At 42.0% G+C, this 24,742-nt stretch overlaps 1 protein-coding gene across 1 annotated transcript in view; it reads right to left on the bottom strand.

The window, feature by feature from the left end:
* Positions 1 to 22,549, bottom strand: part of agps (alkylglycerone phosphate synthase) — a 28,786-nt gene extending 6,237 nt beyond the window's left edge. Inside the window, exons 1-17 of the mRNA XM_071531862.1 lie at positions 22,347 to 22,549; positions 18,553 to 18,642; positions 17,068 to 17,158; positions 16,851 to 16,971; positions 16,601 to 16,675; positions 15,488 to 15,559; positions 14,700 to 14,779; positions 13,213 to 13,293; positions 11,825 to 11,950; positions 11,390 to 11,498; positions 6,990 to 7,117; positions 6,155 to 6,206; positions 4,192 to 4,268; positions 3,993 to 4,105; positions 2,331 to 2,400; positions 1,925 to 1,986; positions 909 to 998 (exon numbers count right to left, since the gene is read on the bottom strand). Coding sequence (XP_071387963.1) covers positions 909 to 998; positions 1,925 to 1,986; positions 2,331 to 2,400; positions 3,993 to 4,105; positions 4,192 to 4,268; positions 6,155 to 6,206; positions 6,990 to 7,117; positions 11,390 to 11,498; positions 11,825 to 11,950; positions 13,213 to 13,293; positions 14,700 to 14,779; positions 15,488 to 15,559; positions 16,601 to 16,675; positions 16,851 to 16,971; positions 17,068 to 17,158; positions 18,553 to 18,642; positions 22,347 to 22,522 — 1,613 coding nt within the window. The 5' untranslated portion in view covers positions 22,523 to 22,549. The remainder of the gene's footprint in view (positions 1 to 908; positions 999 to 1,924; positions 1,987 to 2,330; positions 2,401 to 3,992; positions 4,106 to 4,191; positions 4,269 to 6,154; positions 6,207 to 6,989; positions 7,118 to 11,389; positions 11,499 to 11,824; positions 11,951 to 13,212; positions 13,294 to 14,699; positions 14,780 to 15,487; positions 15,560 to 16,600; positions 16,676 to 16,850; positions 16,972 to 17,067; positions 17,159 to 18,552; positions 18,643 to 22,346) is intronic.
* Between the last annotated feature and the right edge of the window lie 2,193 nt (positions 22,550 to 24,742).

Here is a 24,742-nt window from a genome sequence, read left to right as displayed (position 1 = left end):
GTTTTTTTATCAAGGCACTCCATTTTCAAACTATAAATGCAATTTTTCCTTTGTAATTGGAAGGCAGAGTGAAGTGGGAGGCTGGGCTTTCCCTATGAACTCCTGACCTCAATTCCATTCATGTTTTCCAGAAAGCGGAGGTAGCACCGAGGCTGTGTCACCTTTAATAACATCACATTATCAGGACATTAAATGGCCATCACACACTTTCACTGAATCATCTGAGCTGCATTTGCAGTTGCTCAGTATGTAAGATGATGACTCAAAGATGTCACGTCCCTCAAACTGTCACATTAATAAGAAACAGGGAATTAAATTAATCTGTTGGGCATTTTACACAGAACAAAATATCCGTACTGTTCATGAGGCATTGCCGTGCTTCTAATCAAATGTATGGAATTTATACATAGGCTCATCAAATCATGATCAAGATTAATCCAAGATAATGCGTAAAAACCTTTTTTTGAAAAAGAAAAAAAACAAGATGACAGCCTCTCCAGTTTGTATTGTCTCTCTCTGGCCTCTTTCCCTTTGGAGGAACTGAGTGCAGAGCCCTTGTTCATTTGACATGGCCCATCACCTAGCACACTGACTGTTCTAGAGGTTAAATGGACAAATCAATCATGTGACAGACTGCAGCCGGGAAATGAATGGCTGTAGCATAATCAGGCTGAGGCCTAATCTGTCCTCAATGAGCAAGCAGCAGCCTGGTGCTCCTCACCGCCTCGCCGTCTGTCTGCCGGGCCGTCCGTCTGTCTATCTGGGTCTAGGTAACTCACAAGGGGTCGGGGGAGTTGGGGGTTTGTCTACAATCAGGCTTCATTTGAGAATGGAAACAAATTATAAAGCTTTCACAGATTGGGTGCAAATAGATGCATTGTAATTGTGCTGCAATTTGCAAACATTACCTGCATGTGGATAATGGTGGAAACTGCACTCCTCTCTCTTTACAGTCTCTAATGATGCGCTCTTTGACATTCCGGCAAAGGTCCAACACCCTGGATATGCAACAAAAAAAAAAGAGAGTCAATTCTGAACTTGATAAGTTCTGAACAGGATAAAACAGAATGACAAAAGGACTTGTCACAACATTTTGCTCAGAGAGGCTTTGAGGGAGCTGGCCAAATTGGGCGTGAGTCAGCCCTAAGCCAGATGCAATCTATTTATTTAAAACATGATACCCATATGTATAAGGATACTACTTTAAATTGAATTAATAAGTTGTGTGAAATGCTAAAAAAAAATATGGAGAAAAGCGAGAGGCCAAGAAAGAGGGGGAGGAGAGACTGAATAACATGAAGACCATTGCGGGAGAGGTTCCCACTGGTGTGGAAATGGCCGCCAGTCCTAGGCATGTGCAGCCGAGTGTGGAGGATGGGGAGGAGGACGGGTAATGAGCCAGGCACATATGCTCGCCTCAGTGCCTGATCTCTTGGTCTCCCCCGTCAGGCATTTTACACAGCGAGGAGCTCTGCATGTGTGTGTGTGCAAAAATATTTGGTGAAGAAGATGACGAGAAGATACATGAATTTGCCCAACACGCCGAAAGTGGATGTGAGATAAATCTGCAGCTCACATTGTGTTCCCCCCACACCAAACACACATGAATACGGGCCTCTCCCCGTGTGTGTGTCTGTGTGTCAGTAGTAGCAGGCTGTAGGCTGAGAAGGCAAGCTTCCACCAACGCTGAGACCGTTAATGGGGGAAGAAGGCAGGCATGAAGGTGAATGTCAAAGACAGAGGGAAAGAGGAGGAAAAAAGAAAGAGAGGAGAAAGGGGAGCGAGACGGAGGAGGTAGGGAAAGGCTGAACTGTATTTCCTCGGGTCTCTTCACACTGACTGCGTGGGAGGCCAGTAAGAGAAAATGCTTGCAGCTATTCAAATTCAACTGAGAAAAGGCTACAGCTAATATTGGTGCATTTACCTGTCCCAAGGCACGGAGGTTTCAAACGACTCCCCAATCACATAGTAGTCCATCCCCAAGTCCTGTTCAGAATACAAGATTGATAAATGGCCAATGTTTACGGGTTTCTATAGCAATGGCGTGATTAGCAGAAGGGTCTGTGACAGGACTGATCTAAAACAAAGCAGCACTCTCCATTGTGATTCTGACGGCAAACACTGTGCACTTTTCATGGTGTAAATACCTCGTTCTCCCTGGCAACATCTGTGACTAGATCAAACCAGAGACCCTCGGAGGTCACATTCTACAGCCTTTTTGTGTTGCACGCTATCCTATCTGCTGTCATAGGTCCTGTCAGAGTGCACCCCCCACCACCCCACCCCACCTGCCCATCAGCCCAGGGAAAATAGGGAGAGGAGTGACCCACCCGGAGGTAAGCGATGACGAAGGTCAGCATGTAGCCCCTCTGCCCATTGTCCTCTCCAGCTGCCAGGCCCCTGGAAGCAGATAACAGGGTTAATATTTAACAGCTTTCTTTTGGCACTGTTGGCCCGACGGCTTCTCCTCACAACAGCTGCCTGGGAGCTGCGGTGCGCCTGTCAATCCAACAATGTACAGATCAATGAAGCTGTGCTCCATGCATCGGCACAGGTCAGCCACACATCCATCACCTGCAGTGGGTAATCAAATTTTCATCTACTACCCAAACTAATCAGGACACGCTCATTAGGAAATCACTATATTGATTTACTAAGTCTTTTCCCCCCCCCGCCTGTTTCCTAACACCAAAAGAAAATATTCCTCACAGAACCACCACAATCCATCACTGGCACTTCATTTGATAGGTGATCACAATTTATTTGAAATAATGCAATAAAGCATAAGATGCTGCATGTAACTGACAAGTTTCTTATGATTGAACTGCTGTATATTACGAGGGTAGAACTCCTGGGCACCGAGCCAAACAGTTACACTAATATATAATCCATAGGGTTACCCAGGAAGGAATCACTAAGATTGCCCCCCCCCCCACACCCCCTCCACAAGACTTGTGTTATGTGTTATAACGCTTGTTTCTGACTAGTTTGTGTTAAATTCCACAGGGTGATTGGTTGAAATATACAATGAATGGAATAGGCATACACATTCAAATCCTGAACCCTCATTTGGCGAGCCATTTTGGTGGGAAATTTCTTTCACTAAAACGCAAATGTCTTAATCTGCAATTGCATTTATGTAAACACATAACCTACATTTTTCTGAAAATAACTAGCAATCCTAAAGAATAAGGAAATGTGTCAATAAACAACTACAAATGACTATTACCTGTCAAGTATGCACAAGATTTTCAGGTTTTTCATTCTGACAGTACTTGAACACTCCACTGGCACAATGTGTTGAAACTTGCAAATTTCCCAGCCATTTTAGAATTACACATGAATAATAATCTCTATCATATTATTCAGGTGGATTGGACATGAAGGTTAATTTGTACGGGACAAACCCACGTGTGCTGCTGTTGTTGGGGGTTAAAAACAGGCTGAGGATGGAGATAGCATCCCTCTCAGGCTGATAGATAACTTATTTCCACCAAAGTCCTCATTGATCTGTTTCATGATCAATCACCGCAGCAAAGCACTCCCAGGCTCTGTCCTATCGGCCTGTCCTAAGGGGAGTTGTGCCCTACTATCAACCGCCCACACCCCACCCACTTTAACACAAAAGCTGGCCTGACAGGAGGACATCCACAGGTGATCCATCACTCCGTACTAAGACAGACTACTGAGTGGAAGACCAAGTCTGAAGAGCATAACAGCACATCGCCATTCTCTTCACCGCTGCCACATACCGGTTGGTTGGCTGGTTGAATGGAGTAACATCACGGCCTCCGGCGGCTCCCCTTCATGTTCAAAGTCCCACCAAAAAAGTGCTTTGTCATTTCTGTGCTTTACATGGCCAGTGATCTTTAAGTGATCTGTGTGACGCGCAGGTCATCATTCTGCCAGTGGATTAATGCTATGGTATGAACGAGAGACACGGATGCCGACGGAAATGAGACAGGGAAATGAGAGAGAGAAGAGCTTCTTACCCAAATTTAGCAGCGATGTCATAAACTTGCTTCTCATGCTGCAAGACCTTCTCACGGTCCCCCTCAAACAGCAGGGTGGCCACACACAAGCGGTGGGGGTCGAACCCTTTGAACTGAGGATAAAAGAGGATAATTCATTTTTTCCCTGAAAAACACTCAAGCCGGAAAACTGGTGATCCTCACCTCTAATAAACTTTACCTTGGTGATGTAAAATGTCTTCAACCCATCCAAAAAGGATGTGAAAATTGAAGACACTTGAGGCTTCAGGGCATGACCTGTAAAAACATCCGTAAGAATCAGCTCTCCTTTATTCACAAATAAGTGGGCCTCTGACACTTTTGAGCGACAACTGATATAATTTTTTCCCCCCACATTAGTCACACCCTCCTTCTGCTTGCTTCCTCCAGCATTCTGAGAGGGCAAACGAGTCAGATTTATTTGGGGTTTCAAACAAAAGGAGGAAAAATAAATGGTAACATTTGAATAACTTTACAACTGGCCAGTGGCTGCCAGCGACAGGGACTATAAATCAGGGGGTTTCCGAAGGGAAGTGGGGTTGACACAGCGATATCCGTCTTCCTCACCCACACTTTTTGATTTATTCCTGATCGGACGCACAAAAGCGCCCGTGGACAAGCGAAAATGAGGGGCTGGGGCCAATGGGATGGTTATCAATCACAGCAGGAAAGTCACGGGTGATGTCGCCGAGACTTAACAGTTCATTTATTTCCCCCCATGCTCAAGTCTCTTCATCACTTAGTGTCCTAATTGTTTCCATTCCAAAATTTGATTGCAGGTCTTTAGGTCTCTCGCAGCCATCATACTCGTTAATTAAATACTCAACATCCAGAGAAAGAAAATTACACCTACACTGTACGTAATTTTACTTTAACTCCCCCCTCTGTGGTTTCAGTTTGCTCATATTTTTCGCATATCAATAGACACTACTACCTACTACAACATTCTCATTTTTCATCTTGTGTATCAAGACAGGCGGTGCTAAATTGTACTCGTTGTCCCAATCTGAAAAGGAGCTGTGAATACATCAACTCTCCTTACTCAACAGCCAACATGATTAAAAGTGAGGACAAGCCACTAATAAGCCCAAGAAGGTATCATAGAGCCATGAGTTTTAGTTATTAGTGAAAAACCTGGTCGCTTCATCTTCCCTACTTAATGCTAAGAAGTGCCTACTCTGTGAAAAGTGGAAATATAGGGGAGCTAATGAGATCCCTGGAGACTGGGGAACTTTACACAGATCCCTGGCAATGCCTGATGCATTCCACTAGACCTTAAGAAACAATATCATAAAACTTCAATGTAACAACTACTTAATTTTTGCCAAGGTCATTTTTCATCTAGCCTCAATTCTTTGGTTGTGTGTGTGTGTGTGTGTGTAGCTACTCTGCTGGTGAAATAATGATCAATTTAACAATTCAACGCTGTAGAAGGTAAAATCATCGCATGCTGTACCATTGCCATTCATTGTTCTTTTCTCAAAAGGTATACAGCAATAAAAAGGCCCACTGTACATCAAGCCAAATGTTTTTTAAGGAATAAATTGTGAGGCAGAATTAATCTAAGATGATTGCTATTGTGCTACTGGTTAAAAACATGCAGTGTGCCACATGTTGCGAACCCCTCCGATCAAAGCCGGAGGTTACAGAGGGGGCCTAAAGGGAATAACCGTTTCCTGAAAATGGAAACCAGGTCATACATAGGCCTACTTGTACAGTCAAGGGTACCACAAAGCACTCAAAGGGCTTGTATGAGAGCGCTGCTCTTTAAAGACCCAATCCATAATTTTCCCAGAGAAGGTAAGAAGCGTGTGTGTGTGTGTTTGTGTGTATAAAGATCCTTGGAGATTAGGACTTGCTAGAACATAATCTCTTCAGAGCTTTGAGATCCCACCATGACTGAAAATATAAATCCATTTTGCTCCACAGTTTATAAATCAGAAAAAAAATGAACAAAATATTAACAGCTTTCACATACAGTAACATTTTTTAAGTTTATAAAGTTTTAATAACAAGAATGAAACAATATCTTCAAACCGATGAAACACATAAACAGATCAATAATGGCACCATTAGTGATTACTTCAATACTTAAATTCCAGGCTGGGCTGTGTTTGGATTGGTAATAATATAATAAAACTTACCAAACTGAAACTGTTCATTATCCATGAGTCGTATAGATGCTGGTGCACATCTCTGAAAAAAGATAATTGACCAATATTATGATATTTGAACAAAAATCCCTGCTCGATAGATTACATTTTATATGACATTATTCAACTTTATCATTCGCCGTTATAAACCTGCCAAATGATATCACACCAAAATCAACAAATATTCATCAATGTCAACATTAACTGCAACTGTTGGAGGTTTGGCTCTATAGCGTTTGGCTTCTTGTTCGATATCTTAATAGTGTATAGGCGTTACCAGGAGCCATTTCTGTGGGTGAACAAACTGGAGCCTCACACAGCCATCAATAATAGTTGCATCAGCACTATAAACAGCCACAGACAGCAGAGGAGGCAGGCGAGTAATCTCGATTGCCTTTATCATCCAGATTCATTCCTTCTCATTAATTGTGGATCTGCCAATCCCATTTGACCACTACAGTAGCATTGATCTGAACAGTAAATATCTGCAAAGTTACACAGTCTGTAACCTGCTGCGTGATTATGATTAACCTCCTGCCAACTACATCATCAGCATTTGCCAAGATGTGTGGATTGGACACAAGTGTTTTGAAGAGAGATTTGAAAATATAGCAGAACGTGGTACAAGGAGTGACATTTACAATCCGAAATTTAATTACACAAAAGTTAAATATTCATAACTCATTAAAGATAATAAAATAAACCCAGAAGATGTGGAATGTACAGGGCAAACAACCCCAGGTGTGTCATCATCCTACCAGAACGGTCTGTTTACTGTTTACTTCAGGCAGAGCAGGATATGTTGAAGGATACATTAACATGTTACCTGTTTGGCAATCTCTCGTAAGCAGGCAACTCCCTGCTCAAAGTTTGGGAAAACCACAGAGCCGTACTTCTGATACTCTGGCATGGGACGGATCTTCATCGTTACCTCGGTAACCACACCCAGGGTTCCTGTGGAAAATCACAGAGGAAGATTTTGAGCAGGTTAAAAAAAGAAGAAGTAAGTCAGTTCCCACAGTCTATGCGACCTAGCCCTCTCTTAGAGCAAAACTTCAGACCGTTTTACAGGGCTCTGGTACACGTCCCAAGGGTCCTTTGGGTGACCTTTGTCTCACATTTCACCTTGGAGATCTGGTTTTCCCCAACACACTGGGGGACAACTAAGATTTATCAGCCAAGAGCATGGAGAAATAAAGCAGGGCTCTATCAAAGGCAGACCGAGGCCAACGGCAGCGCCACATATACAGGTATACAGAGACCTCTAGCTGGCCTCATGACCCCGGAAACTGTCAGCCATTAGCTTCTGCTGCTGAAGGAGTCAAGCAGCATGTTTAAAAAAAGATGAGCAGAACACAAACTAGTATAGTGGATTACAATTACCTGCTTTATGCTCCCTCACACAGTGAATATGCCTGAAATTAATGCTCTTAACAAAATTACTGTTTGTAAACTAATAAACTGATAGCTAGGAAATGCATCCCTTCAATTTCTGACATTAACGTGATGCTCTTAATGCCCCAAATGTCTCTTTTTCACTTCCCCCCTCATGTCCCCCTCTACAGTCAAAACGCAGGCTCAGCTACAGAACAGCGCCCCTGGAGCTGGTAAGGATTCAGTGTAGAGCTGAACAATTAATCGAAAAAACAATAAAATCAAAATCGCAATATGAATTTCTGCAATTTCCAAATAGCAAAGGCTGCAATTAATTGCTTAAGAGAAAGGTGCGTCCAAAATGGATTACTAAATAAGGTAGTTTAGTTGCTGCGGGTAATCTTTGGTCCATGAATCAAGTACAATATTGGTGAAAACCTTTCATCATACTCAAACTCAGTAAATCCTGCACACCGACATCTATATATATATATATATATTTTTTTTAATCAAAATCACTTTTCTTTAAACAATTTTAAAGTTCTAAAAAATTTATGACAAGAAAAACTTGAATGAAATTAAATATGAATCGCAGTTTAAATTGCAATAGCAATAATTGCAATTACATTTTTTGTCAATATCTTTCAGCCCTAATCCAGTGTCTTGCTCAAAGACACTTCAGCAGAGCGGATGCTTGCCATCACGGAAGCTTGAACACGGGTCTTCCTAATCGCTCCCTGCTGCCCAAAAAGTCAAATATCAAATATTTCTCAGTTTATATTGAGAAAACCTATTAATGAAGCTGAAATGCACGGCTATTTGAATGCCAAGCATGTAAGCCTGTTGGCACAGGCTTTCCTTTGGGGAAAATTGGACAGCTATTGATACAAACTACACGGTAAACAAGCCAGCGTTGATCCTCTCGCAGGACGGAGCTTCATAGACAGCTTGGACAAACTGGCACAATAAAACCCCAGCAGTGGCAGGGATTCCGGTGATGCTTGCGTCTTAACGAGATAACAGTAAACAGTGATAACCTATGTCGTAAAATGCTTTCATAATTCTGCCACCAGTTCATTATTCTGAGGGAGGAAAAAACAAATGCGAGCCACCTTTTTTTTTTTTTTTTCTTTTAACATCCAACACAACTATAATTACTGCTTCCACTAAAAAACACAGATGTCTGGCAAATCGCTGTATGAATGTTTATGAATCATGGCTAATGAGCGATAACATCAAAGATAATCAGGAAATGTCAGATCATAATTTAAGCATACTTTCTCTATGAAAGTGCTACTATAACCGAAGATTACACTGTATAATGCATTTATAACATTACATTACAGTCAGTTCATGTTTCTGACTTTCTGAAAGGTCTCCTTCAGTGGAAATTAAACCTATTGCTTTTCCCCCCACCTAAATCGTATGTGTGTTAGTGAAGTTAGACACTTCCTATTTAGGGATACATCTATCCAGAACATAGCCAGTTCCATTAACAGGCTGCCTCAGCCTGCCACGGCTGTTAATGAGCCCTCCAATGTGACACTACATGCCACATGCTGCTCCCTAGTGGCCCAATGGATAACATGTGACTCCATTACGCCTCGGCAAATATCCCCAGGCCCCTCCCACCCGTGGCTCGCCCCCCACGCTATGGAGGAGGAGGCACCGAGGAGGAGCCACGGAAAGAGAGGGAGAGAGAGAGGGAGGGAGAGGGAGAGAGAGAGAGAGAGAGAGAAGGAGGAGGAGCTGGATTGATGGAGCTTGAGTGCAAGGGAGGGAAAAAGAGAGAGAGAGAGTGAGTGAGGAATATGGCTGCAAGGGGGTAAGAACAGCAAGGTCAGAGAAAACACTCCTGAGAAAGAACAAAATACTAGAGGGCAGCTTAAGTAATTTTTACTGTGACCCTCTCTGTTACAGTAACCTCTTGTTAGAGGAAAATTATTCAGGGAGATGGACTGCTCACCATGAAGAGTGCCTTTGCCTTTTACATTAAATAACCTTTTTCTGACAAATATAGCAGCGAACAACGTCATACTTGGCGACTGCGAGGCCACACTTTTGGAATCAAAGCATTAACTCGGCACAACATTAGATTAGCATTGGTCGGCTTCACACACCTACATTACATTCTCCATGGTTGAGAGGCCTTTGAAAGAGAAAGTGATTATTATTGATTATTCCAATCATTCCTTTTTACACCGGTTGCAGCGAGGTGGAGGAAAATACTTTGCATTCCGGCTATTTCAAGGTCAGAGAGATAGGGAGACCTGGTTGCTGTGCAGTGAATGAGAAGCTAGAGAGGTTTCGCAGTAATTTCTAATAAAATGGATGTGTTCCACTTAACATGCAGAGCGTAGTTGAGGGTTTTGGTGCTGTGCTTTGTTGTTGTGGCCTACTGTCAGACTGCAGGGTGGGGGTGCTGGGGTGAGGAGGCAGATAATTCTAATGAGACCAAGCAGCGGTGTGACCTCTTCGTTCCAGCATTAGGCCTCCCAGAAGTGCATGCACTCCCAGAGACGTGTGGTCCTGTCCCATCTCTCCTTCGCCACAAAACTCTTTCTAGTACAAGCAGCAGGCTCACCTTGAGGCTTTTCACATTTCAACCTATTTGTATTATATAATAATAATAATAATTACAGCAATCATTATTATTATAATGAATAACCTGAACCTGCAAATTTGCTTAGTCGCAGTGTATACTGTGCATTGGTGTTGGAAAAAATATTGTTGGCTGGAAGGGAGCCTTATAATTAACGACCAACTCCCACAACTGTAATACTTGCTTTATAAGCTGGGTCTCTTGAAACATTCAAGTCCGCTATCATGGACCTGCTGCCATTTTAGGGTAATACACCCACAGGGCTGAAAACCTGTTGTATTTGTGCTTGGTTATATTTTCTTTCCTTCTTGAAACTCAATTTCTTCTGATATGGTACATGCTACAGAAATGCTATTTTACACAAAGAAAGAAGACACCTCCTGGATTCTACAGCAACATGACCCCAATTGGCCTGAAGGGGGCACTATTATTAAATGTTCAGATTTGAAAACCTTAACAGGCCATTCTTTCACACTGGGGGTAATACTGACAAGAACCCTAGTGTATATATCCTTGCTCTATGAATTTTCCTTTTGGAGCACTGACTGGTGCATGTGTGTATGTTATCTATTACATAGTGGCTGGTAACTCAAGATGGATCTGCACAGTCACTATACAACTTAGTCTCCATGGCTGGATTTTAACAGGCTATATAAAGGGTTTATTGAAAAAAATACCAAAATTTGTCATCTTTAAGATTTCCATAATAGCCTGGATCTTAGAATTGCACTTGTGACTATATTATATATCTCATTAGGAACTTATTGACAGATGGGCATTTGCTATCCACTGAAATCAGTTCTAATGAGTACAAATGGAGATCTCTGCAGTGATCCCGGACTAGTCAGTGAGCATATTGCTGAGCTTTGTAGGGCGAATATAGAGTTTGTATCCACAGCTGTTTAACATAGCGATGCCAAGAGTCTCTGCACCTCCTCATTATGTAGGGGGGAACCTGGCATATGGCAGTATTCTCTGTGGGCACTCACAAGGACAGGGCACTGCAGAGGGGGTGGAGAGGACACTTGCTGGTTCCTAACTAAGACCTCTCTAGATCACTTTCCCACCAAAGCCGGTTAATGTTTAACAGGCCTGCAGCATGAGAACTGTCCTGGTGTTACCGCTCTATCACAAACACTCGTGAACACACACACAAACACACATGAACACACAACCACATACAAACGCACATGTGCCCGCACACCTTGGCATATCAAAGTCACAACAGAAAGTCAGTGCAGTTAGCAAACCTTCTGAGCCCATGATGAAGTGGTGAATGTCTGGCCCGGTGGACATGCGTGGGCCCTGGCAGCTCTTCTCTATCACCCCTCTAGGGGTCACCATCTTTACATGGACGACCTGATCAGTGAGAAAACAGCAACATGACACACTCCAATTAGAAATTCACAGGAGACAGAGATAAACAGTAGTCTGCCGTCAAAGATTAACACATTTTTACCCAAATTACTTAATCTGAAAACATCCACCCACACATGTCACACGTGTGAACGTATATCATAATTGATACTTTGACCACTGCATTTCAGGCCTGAGGGTAAACTCCACGAGTGTTGCTAATAATTTCCCTCCTAATGACTATGCAGTAACTCTGTTATGTCCCGACTGTTATGCCTTGTTCTGAACAAACACGAGCAGGAAGGGGAAGGGGAGAGGGGGTGACCCACCAGGTCCTCAATGTTTCCGTAGATGTTCTTCTTCATGCCCGATGCTCTGGTGGCCACCCAGCCCCCCAGGGAGCTGAACTCCATGGAGTCGGGCTCATGTCCTGTGCAGTAGCCGCTCTCATTGAGCTGTAGAGAATAAAAACAAAATACAAGTTTGATTTTGCATTCGAAAGTAAGCCAAAACTGTTTGGAAAACAATGAAGCTGTAAACCCACAAGAATGTTTTTATGACAAGCAAAAAGAATAAGGCAGCGAAGGGAAAAAAACAAATTGCAGCTCTGCTGGTGAATTTCACTGCACTCGTTATGCTGTAATGCTCAAACTCAGGTTTTATGGCATCATAGATTTTTACAACAGCCTAAAATAAACCAAGTGGAAAGAGCAAGAGAAGAATAAAAAGAGACATGGAGAGATCAGAGCATTGTGTGGGCTGTGCCAAATTCCATTGCTTGGATGGAGCACTTGTGTCATGTGCAAAATAATGGCTATACTCTTCCAGATGACGTGGTTTTGCCTTCCTTCATGAATACTAGTAAAATACAGGAAGAAATCCTCGCTCCTACATACTTGTGTGAATCTGTGTTTGTGCTCTGTCTCAGTCAGTGGAAGTGCAAGACAGCTGGACATTCAGCTTCCACACCCCTACCCACACTTCAAAATAAGTGACTTCTTGGCTTGAATTTCTTGCCCCATGGCTGGTACATTGGGCCAATGTACTTTTGGGGTTTTTCTTCAGTGGCACACAAACAAGAGCCCTGGAGCACCTCAGCAACTCCCATAAGATGCACCAACCTTAAGGGGGGTGCAGACCACTGCTTTGCCATCAGAAGCCTGCTCACTCTCCTGAAGGCACCCAAGCCCAGAATGCCTGTGTCTCCAGGAGGCACATTTAATAAAATAAAAAAATAAAAAAAGACCCCAAGTACCTCAGCGACCCCCACCAGAAGCACTGATCACAAGACGAGGGTAAAGTCAGGCCTTGTTTTATTACAGCACTCCCCTGGAAGGCAGTTTTTAATGCAGACCCATCTGCTCCATCAAAATGGCCCAGTCTAAATGCAGAGGTAGAGTCTGTTTTAGATGCAGCTCACGCATTCCTCTACATCAAACGCCCGCTCCTTCTCCATTTTTCTGAATTAGCTTGATGGTGCCATCTGCTCATAGCCGGCGCCTCACTCTCTAATCTCTACCCTTCAGCACTCTGCTCCTCTGTGAAACTCCTCACTAAACACTGACAGACGCACCAAGCACAGAGAAGAGAAGGTGATTGAGCGTGGCAACCTGCATGTGAATGGTCAAACACAGCTTAGCCATTTGCACACAGTTTTACAGTAAAGTATGCATTTACAGTGGATGAATATGGATATGGATGGATGATCGGTACTTACTGATCTCTCCAAATCCTGACCAACGATGCCAGCTTCAACATGGGCCGTTAAATTTTTCTCGTCAATCCATAGTATGCGGTTCTGCAGATGAGAAACAAACAACAACAACATGAGGGATGAGGACTTAAACATTCCTAGTAAAGGCTTTGGCCAGCATAGTTTAATCCATGGAGCATAAAAGAAAATCCTCTGTAATGCTTTTAGAGTTTCGCTGAAATGAAAAGCCACCGTTGAGTCTAAGCATCTGATACAGGTTAGAGGATCTTAATTAAAATGCAGCCGTGTTGACAGTGTATCCCCATGGCTGTTGTCTGTACTCCACATCTGCCTGCACCTATTATGTTAGTCTTAAAATGCTTTCTAGTGGTTACTAGGGCCTAAACTCTACAGTCCACAAAAAAAAAATCTATGTAGTATGAAATTTTGGTGTGAACCTGTGAATAATTTTCATTTTGTTTAAAGAGGAAAAGCTGCTCATGGGGAAAATCCCTTGGTAGTTTGTTGATAACAATGGGAGTATTGCACTAGCATGTCCTTCTAGCCTGACAAACACGTGTCACAGATAACTGTGTGCAGAGGGGCGGTGGGAAGCGGACAACAGTTAGGTTCCTCAAGGTTAACCACAATTTAACATTCAATCCCACAAATACGCCTCTTATTTGAGCCACTGGACACATGGCCTGCCCCTGCACTGCAGGAGCTCACTTCACACCTGCAATCAATTATTCTCCAGAGGTAATAAAGATTATGTTCCTACCATACTGCTCCTTTCATGTGCTTCCTTTGGAGCTGCCTCACCTCTGACCCTTGACACGGCACACTGGCCACTGGTGTCTATGTCACCACTCCCTGACTAGTAGTTTAGCAGTGTCCAGACGGCTTATATATCATCTCCATGTGGGCCTGGATCAAAGGGCCATACTGTACTGGTAACAGCACACACCGTTTTCTACCATATCTAACAAACTTAAGTGTTATCATTTTTATGGCGAGAACTACTGGCTTCCGTCAAGATTACCAGCCGATGCCAAAGGAGCGTATTGATCGTATTAAAGATTACATTTTTAACAACAAAACAAATTAAAAAACAAGAAAACATCACAATTTGCTTGATTTGTGAATGCATATAATCCACAGCAACAAATTCAAAATCTGACTTTACATATTTCTGTTTTGAAAAATTTATAATGAACGAACAATAATATAGATTTACACAGAAGGCTACACAGAAAGCGATAAGAAAGTTTTATTTCCCCTATTTCTGAGTCAAAATAATGTAAGTATGATTCAGTCTGAATACACCTCTCGCTTCATGCTGAGGTGCACTTTAGGCTGGCAGGAGATAATTTCATGTGGGCAAGCAGAGCCTGGTGTCTCTGAGTAAGAGCACTGATATAGAATTAGTGTTGCCCTTCAGACCATAATGCATTGTGCGATTCTAGAAAAACGCATCCGATATGTGCAGACACAGGTCTTTCATTACGTACCATCTGTGAGGTATCCAGGGAGACGATGGTGCGGGTTTCCTCTTGGGGGCACTCTAGGGCGCTGGAGACACTGGTCCCTCCTGAGAGAAAGAACCAGGAGTGACAGTACAATAGTAAAGTCTTCAGATGAACCATGTGAATATAGTAGACAGTTTCCTGGTTTCACATTTTTGCATGTCCATCCCTTAGTGCAAAACTCCACTGTAAACTCTGGCAGCAAACTGGACTGTCCAAAAATCTGAATTTCTGTGACTTCAGAAAGCACTGTGGAGGAGCTGCTGCAGAATGTTCAAATGTTGTATAAAGTATATATAGTATATATATTATATAGAATAAAGCATATAAAGCAATAGGCTCGGCTTGCACAGTGAAAACAGCTCTTCCTCTGACCACGTCTTTCCTTTTAAATGACATGGTAGTAGTTTAATTGCATAAATGGCTGACTGACTTTACTTCATTGTATTTTCCTTATGAACCTGTTCATAAATCGCTCTAATAATTTTTTGCTTTGCTCCAATACAGAGTCCACATCCAACAAGACATGAAATTGTGCATGGGGCGCACTGCACTGTGGGATGGTCAAGAAAGCCCAACTGATATCATCAAGGGAACAGCCAATGGTTCATTCATTAACAATGTGGCTTCAAGAATAAAAAAAAAAATTACATCAGCATGGGATGGGAATAGGTCATATATTAAATAATGTACATAACGGCTTTAAAACAAGTAAAAGCGTATCTAATGGCTTGTACATACATAGCCACTTATTATGCTGAACCTAGACTCACCTCCATATGGTATCAAACAAACATTATGCTTGCTTGCCAGTTCCACAATTTTCACTACATCATTGTGGCAGTCTGTAAACACAAGGAATATAATTTTAAGGATTAGACACCATCACATAGGTATCCATTAACCATCCTCTACTGTAATCATAAATTAAGTGTTCCCACAATTACAAGAGAACACATGTTACAAGGGAAATGAGAGGTGGCACATAACACTATGCGTCTATAGAAGACAATAAATAAATTCATACGGCCTGAGCCATTAGAGCAGGGAGACAAGCAGAGAGGCTGGGCGGGCTTTGATTTGCCTGATGGCTCTGATTTGCCTGGGGCATTCCTGAGATGGAGTCAGAGAGCATGAAGCTATGCTCTCTGGGGTGGGATGTGCTGGATCAATATGACGGTGCTCTGGCCAATCACAGGTCCCACGTCCATTCACACTAGAGTGGTAAGCGAGCGGGAAGAGCAGCAATATCCACCTACATGGATCTGCTTGACTGGCCTCAAGTGCTTTGTGAGCCAGTGAGAAATGCCTCCATTCTAACACGTTCTGCCATCCAATTAAACACACAGCTTTGGCCTGTGGATTACAGTTCAACAAACTAACCCTCCACTTAAAATACACAACCGGACTTGGAGTGACTACTGTGGAATGCAAATTACGAGTCAAAAAAATCTATTGGATACATATTAAGTGAAATTGCATTTGCGGGGTTAGAAAAATAAAAATTAGGGACTGCTGTTGATGTAATGCTGGTTACAGTTGCTTGGTGATTTGCTGCCCATTTGGGAGGCTGCTAATCAAGTTTCAACCATCAGTCAACACTCATTTGCATGATAAAATAGTGCCAGCCATAACGGCAGCAAACCAATCTCAGGCTCATAATTCATGGGTGTACTGTGCAGGGCCAGACCGTGGAGTATTGGGTGTCAACCGTCCTCCCCCTGACGCTTCTTATTAAGCCTCCACTCATACATATTAATATCCCTTCGCCTCTGCAGAGATTAACCCTTTAAATCACCTAAGCCAGGAGGGGGGGATCAACTATGCAATGTGGGAGGAGAAAAACAGACCAATAAAAACAGTGATGACACAGTTTCTGAACTCACTTGGCCATACCACCAGATCTGGCACACGCCCAAATTTCCCTTCTCGTAGAGCAAAGATCTCATGTACGCAATGGCCTGGAAGAAAATCCAGAATTAAGATGATAGAACACACTGAAATTTAAAGATGGTCATCACAAATAAGTATAAGGAATAAAGAATATATGTGGGGGGGAAAAAGATGTGGATTAAGAAGGTTCAGGGTGTGTGAAGCTTTCTTTGGGAGGTCCAGCCTCTTCCCAGCATGCCTCACCATGGCCACGGAACGCCCGGTCTTCTGCTTCGTGAGAGAAGGGAACACCGGTGGATTTGAGATCCTCCACGAAGGCCTCGTTGAGAGTGGGAGGCTGTACAGCACTGGTATTCAGAACCGGCTGAAACAAAAGAAGGCATTGTGATATAGGTAACTGTGATTTAGTACTGAGGTTTGAGAAGAAAAGACACAATAAATAAATATGAATTGCACTCACTGTTGCTGGACTTTTATGCTGTAGGCTGATTCCAAATGTGCCTTCAAACCAGTCTTTCAGACTAGGGAGGATTAGACCACTTAGCCTATACCTGGAATGTATAAAAGAATATATAGCCAAAACAGCCGACAAAAAGATCGTCAAAATTAAGTAAGCATTATGTGTTGGTTATTTCCGTTACTAGGATTAAACCAAGTCTTCTAAATCCTTGATTAAAAATATCTAAATGCACAAGTGGGTTTATTCAGTTGGAAAGCAAGCCCTGTGTCTAATAAGAATGGAGTGCGGGATTTGAGTCCAAGGAGGTTATTAGGCAAGCAGAGCTGCAGTGACAGTGCTGTCCGTGCGATCGCCCCAGCCAACCCTTGCATAATTGAGCTGCTGGCACAGCCTGGGCCAGCCCATCAGGGGACTGTGGTCTGCCTTTGTCCAAGAGACCATGAAACACACTCTTTAATGAAAAAGCCTCTGTCACAGTGAGCTCAGAGGCGGAGGCAGAGGAGAATATTGTCTTTGACTTTCATTCAACTATGCCCCAGCCTCGGTTACTGTATGCTGTCCAGGTAGCATTTCAGTTGAGAGGGCATGGAGCATACAGCGATGCAGTTTAATGTAACTTGCTTGCAAAAGAGGAAACCATTTGCTGTGCAACATCCTGTTCAGTTTGATCCATTACTCAAAATACAGCTCTTCATACACACTGCACCAGTTCCCTGTGTTTAGAGTCTGACAGGCAAGGCTGTCCGTTCTAAAGCCATACATCATGATTACAAAAACAAGGCCCATCTCTACCTCCGCTTTTGTCATGGGAGACAGAGATAAAGGTGTAGAACAGACGACACCAAATAAAAGAGCTATCCATTCTGGTGCCAGTGTAAACTGAGGCCATGTTCAGTCACTTAAAATGGGAGACAATAGACTTTGCTATTGTACACCCACAGAAATTCAAACTAAAATTTTCCTCCTCAGCAATCTGTGAATATCTGTGAAACCACATGTTTAACCACAACCCCCAGAGACACATGAACAATTACTAACATAATATGTTTTTATTTATGAGCAGTGTGAATGGGAGGTGTGGAAACGTTTCTTCCTGTTAATGAGCAACAGAGTTTCAGAAAGCTGAAAATCACAACCAGTGACCTTCTCGGATGACAATGAACAATTCAAATGCCAACCACTAGATGGCAGTAGCACCACATTCTTGTGAGAGTAGGAGAAGGCAAATGATTTCAATAGCTGAGCTGGAAGTGTGGGCTGTGAAAATGATCAATTCATAAACCTCTACCTGATGATATTTTAGTGTATATACATATGTGTATTTTTTACTGCAATAAGCCTAAAGTCAAACAAAAGGTACAATGAAGCCAAACACATGTGCCATACTAAAACAAGATTAGCATCTATAAAGGAATGCTAGTGTTAATCTCCTCATAAATCACCAAAAAGTGAACCTAAGAGCAGTAATGTGAAATCATACTATACCTTTTTCCGGTAAATTCTGCTTGACCTTTTTTGTTGAAGAGGAATTTAGAATCACTGTATCCCCAGCCATTCCATTTCATAATCTCCTGCCTAAGGAAAAACAAACATTGGCTTTGGTTAAGTTAGCGACTCATACTGTCTGCATTGTCTGAAGTCAAGACAGGACATGAAAAAATATCAGAAGCAGTTGCAGAGACACACGTGAAGGTGCTTTTTGGGGGTGGAGGATCTTGTATATTCTTAATTTGTCTCTTCTGTCTGTAATATAGGCTATGCAATTCCTGTTCAAAATATAGGTTAAGTAAGCAATATCAACCAAGACCAAGAAAAAAGGAAAGTCCTTGCTGATAATCTGATACATTGCAGTGATATTTGAACACATTGCTGCAATATTTTTAACTAACCAGACCGACATTATTTCACTAAGGAAAATGTCCCAGTTTTACTAATCAGTCATTCCATAACCTTTCCATTCATTCAAAGCAGGGCTGGATATCAGCTGGCAAATTTACAGTTTGGGAGGGTGCAGGCAGTAACACCTACAATATTCCCTGGGTGCTAGACACTGCACAGCGCTCTGCACACAGGCTGGCAACCACAGCTTGTTGTCATGGTAATGTTAGGGAGCAGGAGCCACACATTCAAACAACATACCCATCAACAGAGGTAGCTAGCCTAATCCAACGGAGTCCCTTTGCTGTCAGCTATTTCCCATCCAACACTGCCCAAAATGGAGTGTAACCATAGTTACTAAAGGTGTGCCTCCAAAATGGCTGTGTTTACCATTAGGGGCTATGATACTCAAACAAAGCTCAAACAATGGCTTAAGATGACTGTTGATGGGTATTCCATTATCATCACTGGTTTCACATCTCAAGACGACGCTAAATAGCCTATGGACCATTACTGTACAAGAGTTCATGTGCTCTACTTACACTTCTTGTGGAAACACCACTCAGAGAGCAACCATAACTCATGGGTCACTTGGGATGGGATGCTACCATAGTGGAGTAAAAGCCATAATAAAGATTAATGCCTGCCAAAGTGGAGTTTCTCATAAATTAGAAGCATGAGCGGAAACGAGACAGGGAGACACTGAATCCTCGCCACTAGTGATGTCCTGTCATAGCTGGTGAACGTACTGACAGAAAATTTATCAACAAAAAGAAAAACTGTGTGGCTAGGTGAATACAGACTGCTGTTATCAATGGACAATTTAGTGATTGAGGGCCTATTCAGAATAGGCAGGTCCTATTGAAAGGAGCTACTGTAGGTCCTGGGTGTCCTGGTGACTCAGTGGTCTAAGGCGCATACCATGCAACTGTGACGTCCTGGGCTCGAATCCGGTCTGGGACCTTTGTCGCATGTCACATGAAAATGCTGTCTGTCGTTTTCATGTTTACATTTTCTCAGTGAGTTTTTCTGAAACAGCTGTTGTTCATCGTACTGAAAACACAATGGTCACACAATGAAAATGGAAGAACGTCCGCTTCTCGCTGTAGGCAACGTAGTATCTTTTGCCTACTGAGAAATCTCCCAATTTGTGTACTATTTGGTTAAAGGCTTGTAGCAATATAGAGCTCACAAGTATCCATCGTTTTGCATTCTAGTAATATCAGCAATTCAAATTATCAACAGTTGGCTAATTAAACTGTGCCACACATGAAACACTGGTTTTCCAAGACAGTTGCATATATTGACGGTGACTACTGTTTCAAAAAACAGGTTGAAACCCTAATAACCAGTGAGCCACTGATTCTCCAAGATGTAACAGAGTTGCATATATTGACCACAGGTTCAAAACAGGGTGAAAGCTATTACCCAATGGTCACTAGATTAATATATGCAATTGTTTTACCATCCCAAGAGTTCTTGGCACAGAAAAATTGTTGTGGATAATTTTAATCATGGCCACAGTCTGTGAGCTGAGATATGATTACTGGAACCAAAGAGAGCAAGTACATCTGAACTCTATTTTTCACTGACTACAGACTAGAGAAGGACTTACGATTATGGCAAGTGTACAGGGAGTTGCAGACAAATGTATGGATGGCTTTCTCCAGATCACACAAGAATAATATATACAGATATAGCTATACAAGGGGCTCTCCGCTGATAAAGCATGACTGGATATCCCCTTTTGACAGATGGATGAGATAAAAGAAGCGGCTGAATCATGCCTTTGCTAAAGTTGCCTTAATATTTGTGTCCGAGGCCCCACTCAACCAGCAAATCAAGCTTTTGACTGCAACCAACCACAGAAGAAAGGCAGTAGTAACAGACGCTGCAAAGTGGGAGAGAAGTTGAACTGAGGCACTCTCTTGGTTCTTATCCAATCAAACAGTGACTGTTTGTTTTGTTTGTTTGACAACATGGGGCCCGGGATGGCAAGTGGCTTAGGTCCAAATTAACAAAAGGCAGGGGGAAGGAAGTTATGTGATACGGCACAGACCCAAACCCAATGTGTAAGGACCTACCAGCACTTCTGTTTGTTTATCCCTACTCAGGTTAAAAAAGATTATCCATTTACCAGTTTCTAGGTTTTGCACTATATTGTTGTACCATGAAATTCTTTATTACTAGGCTATTACTTCTGATAATGGTGCCAGACATATGTTGACTTATTTAACTTTGTAATTTTGTTATACTTTTCGTGAATTATCAAACTGGGTTGCAGCATCAGCTAAAAGCCAACAATGCAAAGATTAAATGTTCAGACCTAATATTGTAATGTTGCAGGTTGTTTGAAAAATAAAAAAAAGTAAATGGCAAAAATGTTCAGATCTAAGCTCAACATAAACTTGGGTGGAAGGCTGCAAAACAAAACATTTGAATAGCGGAGGAATTCAAATTTACAACTGTAGACTTATATTCAACCACTGTGGTATCTGGGACTGACACTAGATGTCAGTACAGCGTGGTGGCGTTTCCTCAAAAGGAGTTGAGCTCCTCATAGGTTGAAAGTCAGACCACCACTAGTCCTAACCAATCAGATCAAAATGCAAGACGGAAAAGTTCTACTTTTTCCTCTGTCAATTGAATTGTTACAAATTACATGGGAATCCCGTACCTGAAAATCAAATTAAAGAAATATATGGACTTCTCCGGATAAGAGTCATTGGTTTACTGAACATCGTATATGTCCTCCTACTATTTATCATATCAAATCGACTCAAGTACAGGTAGTTATATATCTAAATGGGCCACACTGGCTAAACTACGCTACATGTTTGGATGACCAAATTCAGGATGCAAACAGTAAAGGGATCGCAAGTTGAATTGCGAAATGACACTTATTAAATCTAATAAACCTCAGTAACGTTAATGACTTAAGGATGCACCAGAAAATGCCAAAAGATGAGCTAACGTTAGCTCTAACGTTAACCTTACACAAACGTCATTGAGACTGCAAAATTACAGTCATATCACTAACTAAATTAACTGCAATTAGCCAGAGATAGCTGTAGTTGAATAGAAGTTAAGCAGACAGTGAGATTAGGGAGTCCAGCCGCACCCACTCCCCACTCCCCAGTAAGTGAATGGCTACTTTGTTTGAGCAAACTAACGTTAGCTAGCAAGCTAACTAAAAATCTACCAGATTTAGCAATGTCTCCCTACGTTATTCAAGCTTGAAAGAGAGGGGGAATGCGATGTATCAGTGCATGACACTCCACTGATTCTTGTTTAGCCAGTAGTTCAGCTGTTACTATTGACGATGGGCTTATAAGTATCTACAACCACTGACTGAGGATGGAGCCTCGTCCACTGACTGACGCTACCGCTTCATCTTTTACCTCCTCCTCGGAATCGTCCTCTCCGTAGTTGAGACATTTGGCTTGTTCTCCTGAGCTTTGCACTCAACGGCTAGAATGGCCGAATCGCCGTCCACGGGTTTCTGTAAATGTCCAGCAATTATCCTCAGTCTTTGCTGTGCAATTCGTTGCCTATCGGAGCTGCTGTTGGACGCCATGCTGCTTCCGTGTTTGTGAAGTGAGGGAGCGGCGGCTGTCAGAGGTCAGCGCAGGGAAAGTATGATGCCTTCACGGACTGTCGGAAATATCGCAATTAACAGTTGAACGCGCACGAACCACCTAAAAAGTGTTAAAAGGTGGCTGGGAAAATTCGATATTCATATTCTATGATGTGACGTATAAGGGGCGGAGAGCATCAGAAGGCGTGTCCGCAACTCACGATAAAAGTTATGTGATGTGTCATATCTATTTGTTTGGCTTTTCTTTGTAATTAATTAGTATTGTATGTTTTAAATGCCACTCTTTGTTTAACTTTGTCATTTTGTTTTTATAAAATGAATTAACAATCAATTACATATCTGATGCATAGGCTATTTTATCCAATTGCATCTGGAACTGTAGCACTGAGTGCCTCTGTAGCACTTGCTTTCTAAAATAAAATATCAGCCACCCCCTCCAAAAAAATCTGCTTTTGTTAACGGGTCCATTTGTCATCGGTTCTCACAGTAAGAGCTTGAGTGCACGACATAGTGGTATTTACGACTTTGGAAGTCAGAAATAGGAGCTTACAAGGAGCAAGTGAAGGCAGCATTTTACGTGCGTCCCATCATGCATTGCAATATACGACTGGTTACATAGTATGATCTCTATAGAGCATGGCAGAATCAAAGATAGTAAACTTAGATTGTTTTTTAAAAGATGTCTCCGAGAATTCAGCTCTCCTACTATAATTACTTGAAAGATTAATGGGCAGCACGTCGACAGGGACAAATTCAGATTGTAATAGCTATAGATATACCAAACTGAACTGTATAAATGTTACCTTTATCAACAGATAGTCTACATGAATCCTGAAATGATGTTGCATGGGCAACTCTGAGGCAATGGAAATTAACAATGGCGCCTTCAGCTGAGATGGGAATAGGATAATGGAAGAAAATGAAATACTGGGCCATATGGAACCAAAGAAAAATGAAAACAATACTATTGGTCAAAATGTCAGCAAAATAGCCCATCTAAAATTTGCAAATGTTCTTCATAGATCATGGCTTTCTTATAAATTGTATCTGTGTGTGAAACTGAGATGATAAAACTGTATACTCCATTCTTTGAGTTGCATTGTCTGCCACCTTGACAAACACCATCTTATCACTCATCATTTCATCATCACTATGACTTTGACTACGGTTTATGCTTCTTAAAACGTTGTCATTGGACTGTCTTTGTGACACTTTGAAATTGAGAATAGCCTGAAACCATTTCAGTATACTGTTTACCTTTCTGCCTCACCTCCAATGAGTCGCACGACCAGCATGACTACTCGTTCCATATGGCACACATTGCTCTTTTAAGTAATGATGTAACACACTGAGTTATCAATCACAAGCAACAGCTATTTTGCAATATAAATGTACCATGGTTATATTATCAAAAAGATAGAGCCTGCAAGAAACACTTAATAAACAACCAAGCTTTATTTGAGAAACAGTCATTTTTAAACAGAAATATGCTGTGAGCTGAATGTCCAGATGTTTGAGGATTTGTTTCCCACAGGCCAAAGTATTAACTCCCAAAACAAAGTTCTGTAATGCACTGACTGCAAACAATTAGAGTCTAAGTGTATCACAGAACTTTATTTGGAAAGTCACAGTGCCACCTCATAGGTTTGTCCTTTGAGCAGACCCTTATCCACCTCACCACTGAGTGATCCTTTAACCTGCAACAAGGCATAGAAAACAAGGCAGAATAATACATTTCAACTTTCTAATGATCTCTTTCTTCGTTCTATTGAGTTTCAAGGAAAACTTTTAATTATTTTTGAGCAATTTTCTCCCTCAGGGTGAAGCTTTTGTAATTCAATCTTCACACTTGGTAAGAGTAGAGCATAACAAGTGGCCAACACTTGAATGCTTTAAGGGCCGGGCCTTTGCTGTGAGATGAGGCCTGGAGCCACATAGAATAGGTAAGGTAGGCCTAGTGGAGATTCTTACATATTGTCAGCTCTCTTCACCAATGATTGAATGACTAAATATTATTTAGGCCTGTACAGCAGTTGACCGGAGACCCTTAAATGTGTTTACTCACCACTTCAACTTTGACCATCTTCAGGGTTGTAAAGTTAACATTTTGGCCAGTCTGTGTATCAGCTGACATGTTTAAAGACTTCAAATTTGGAGACACGTTTGACTTTATTAGAAGTATTTCACTCCGGGGGCTAA

This window comes from Centroberyx affinis, unplaced genomic scaffold (assembly GCF_046629955.1).
Source record: "Centroberyx affinis isolate AG114_WGS23_722 - 3 ecotype Tasmania unplaced genomic scaffold, CSIRO-AGI_Caff_v1 ptg002144l_1, whole genome shotgun sequence".
Classification (NCBI taxonomy): domain Eukaryota; kingdom Metazoa; phylum Chordata; class Actinopteri; order Beryciformes; family Berycidae; genus Centroberyx; species Centroberyx affinis.
The sequence above is the reverse complement of the archived record's forward strand: the minus strand, read 5'-3'. Positions and strand labels throughout refer to the sequence as shown.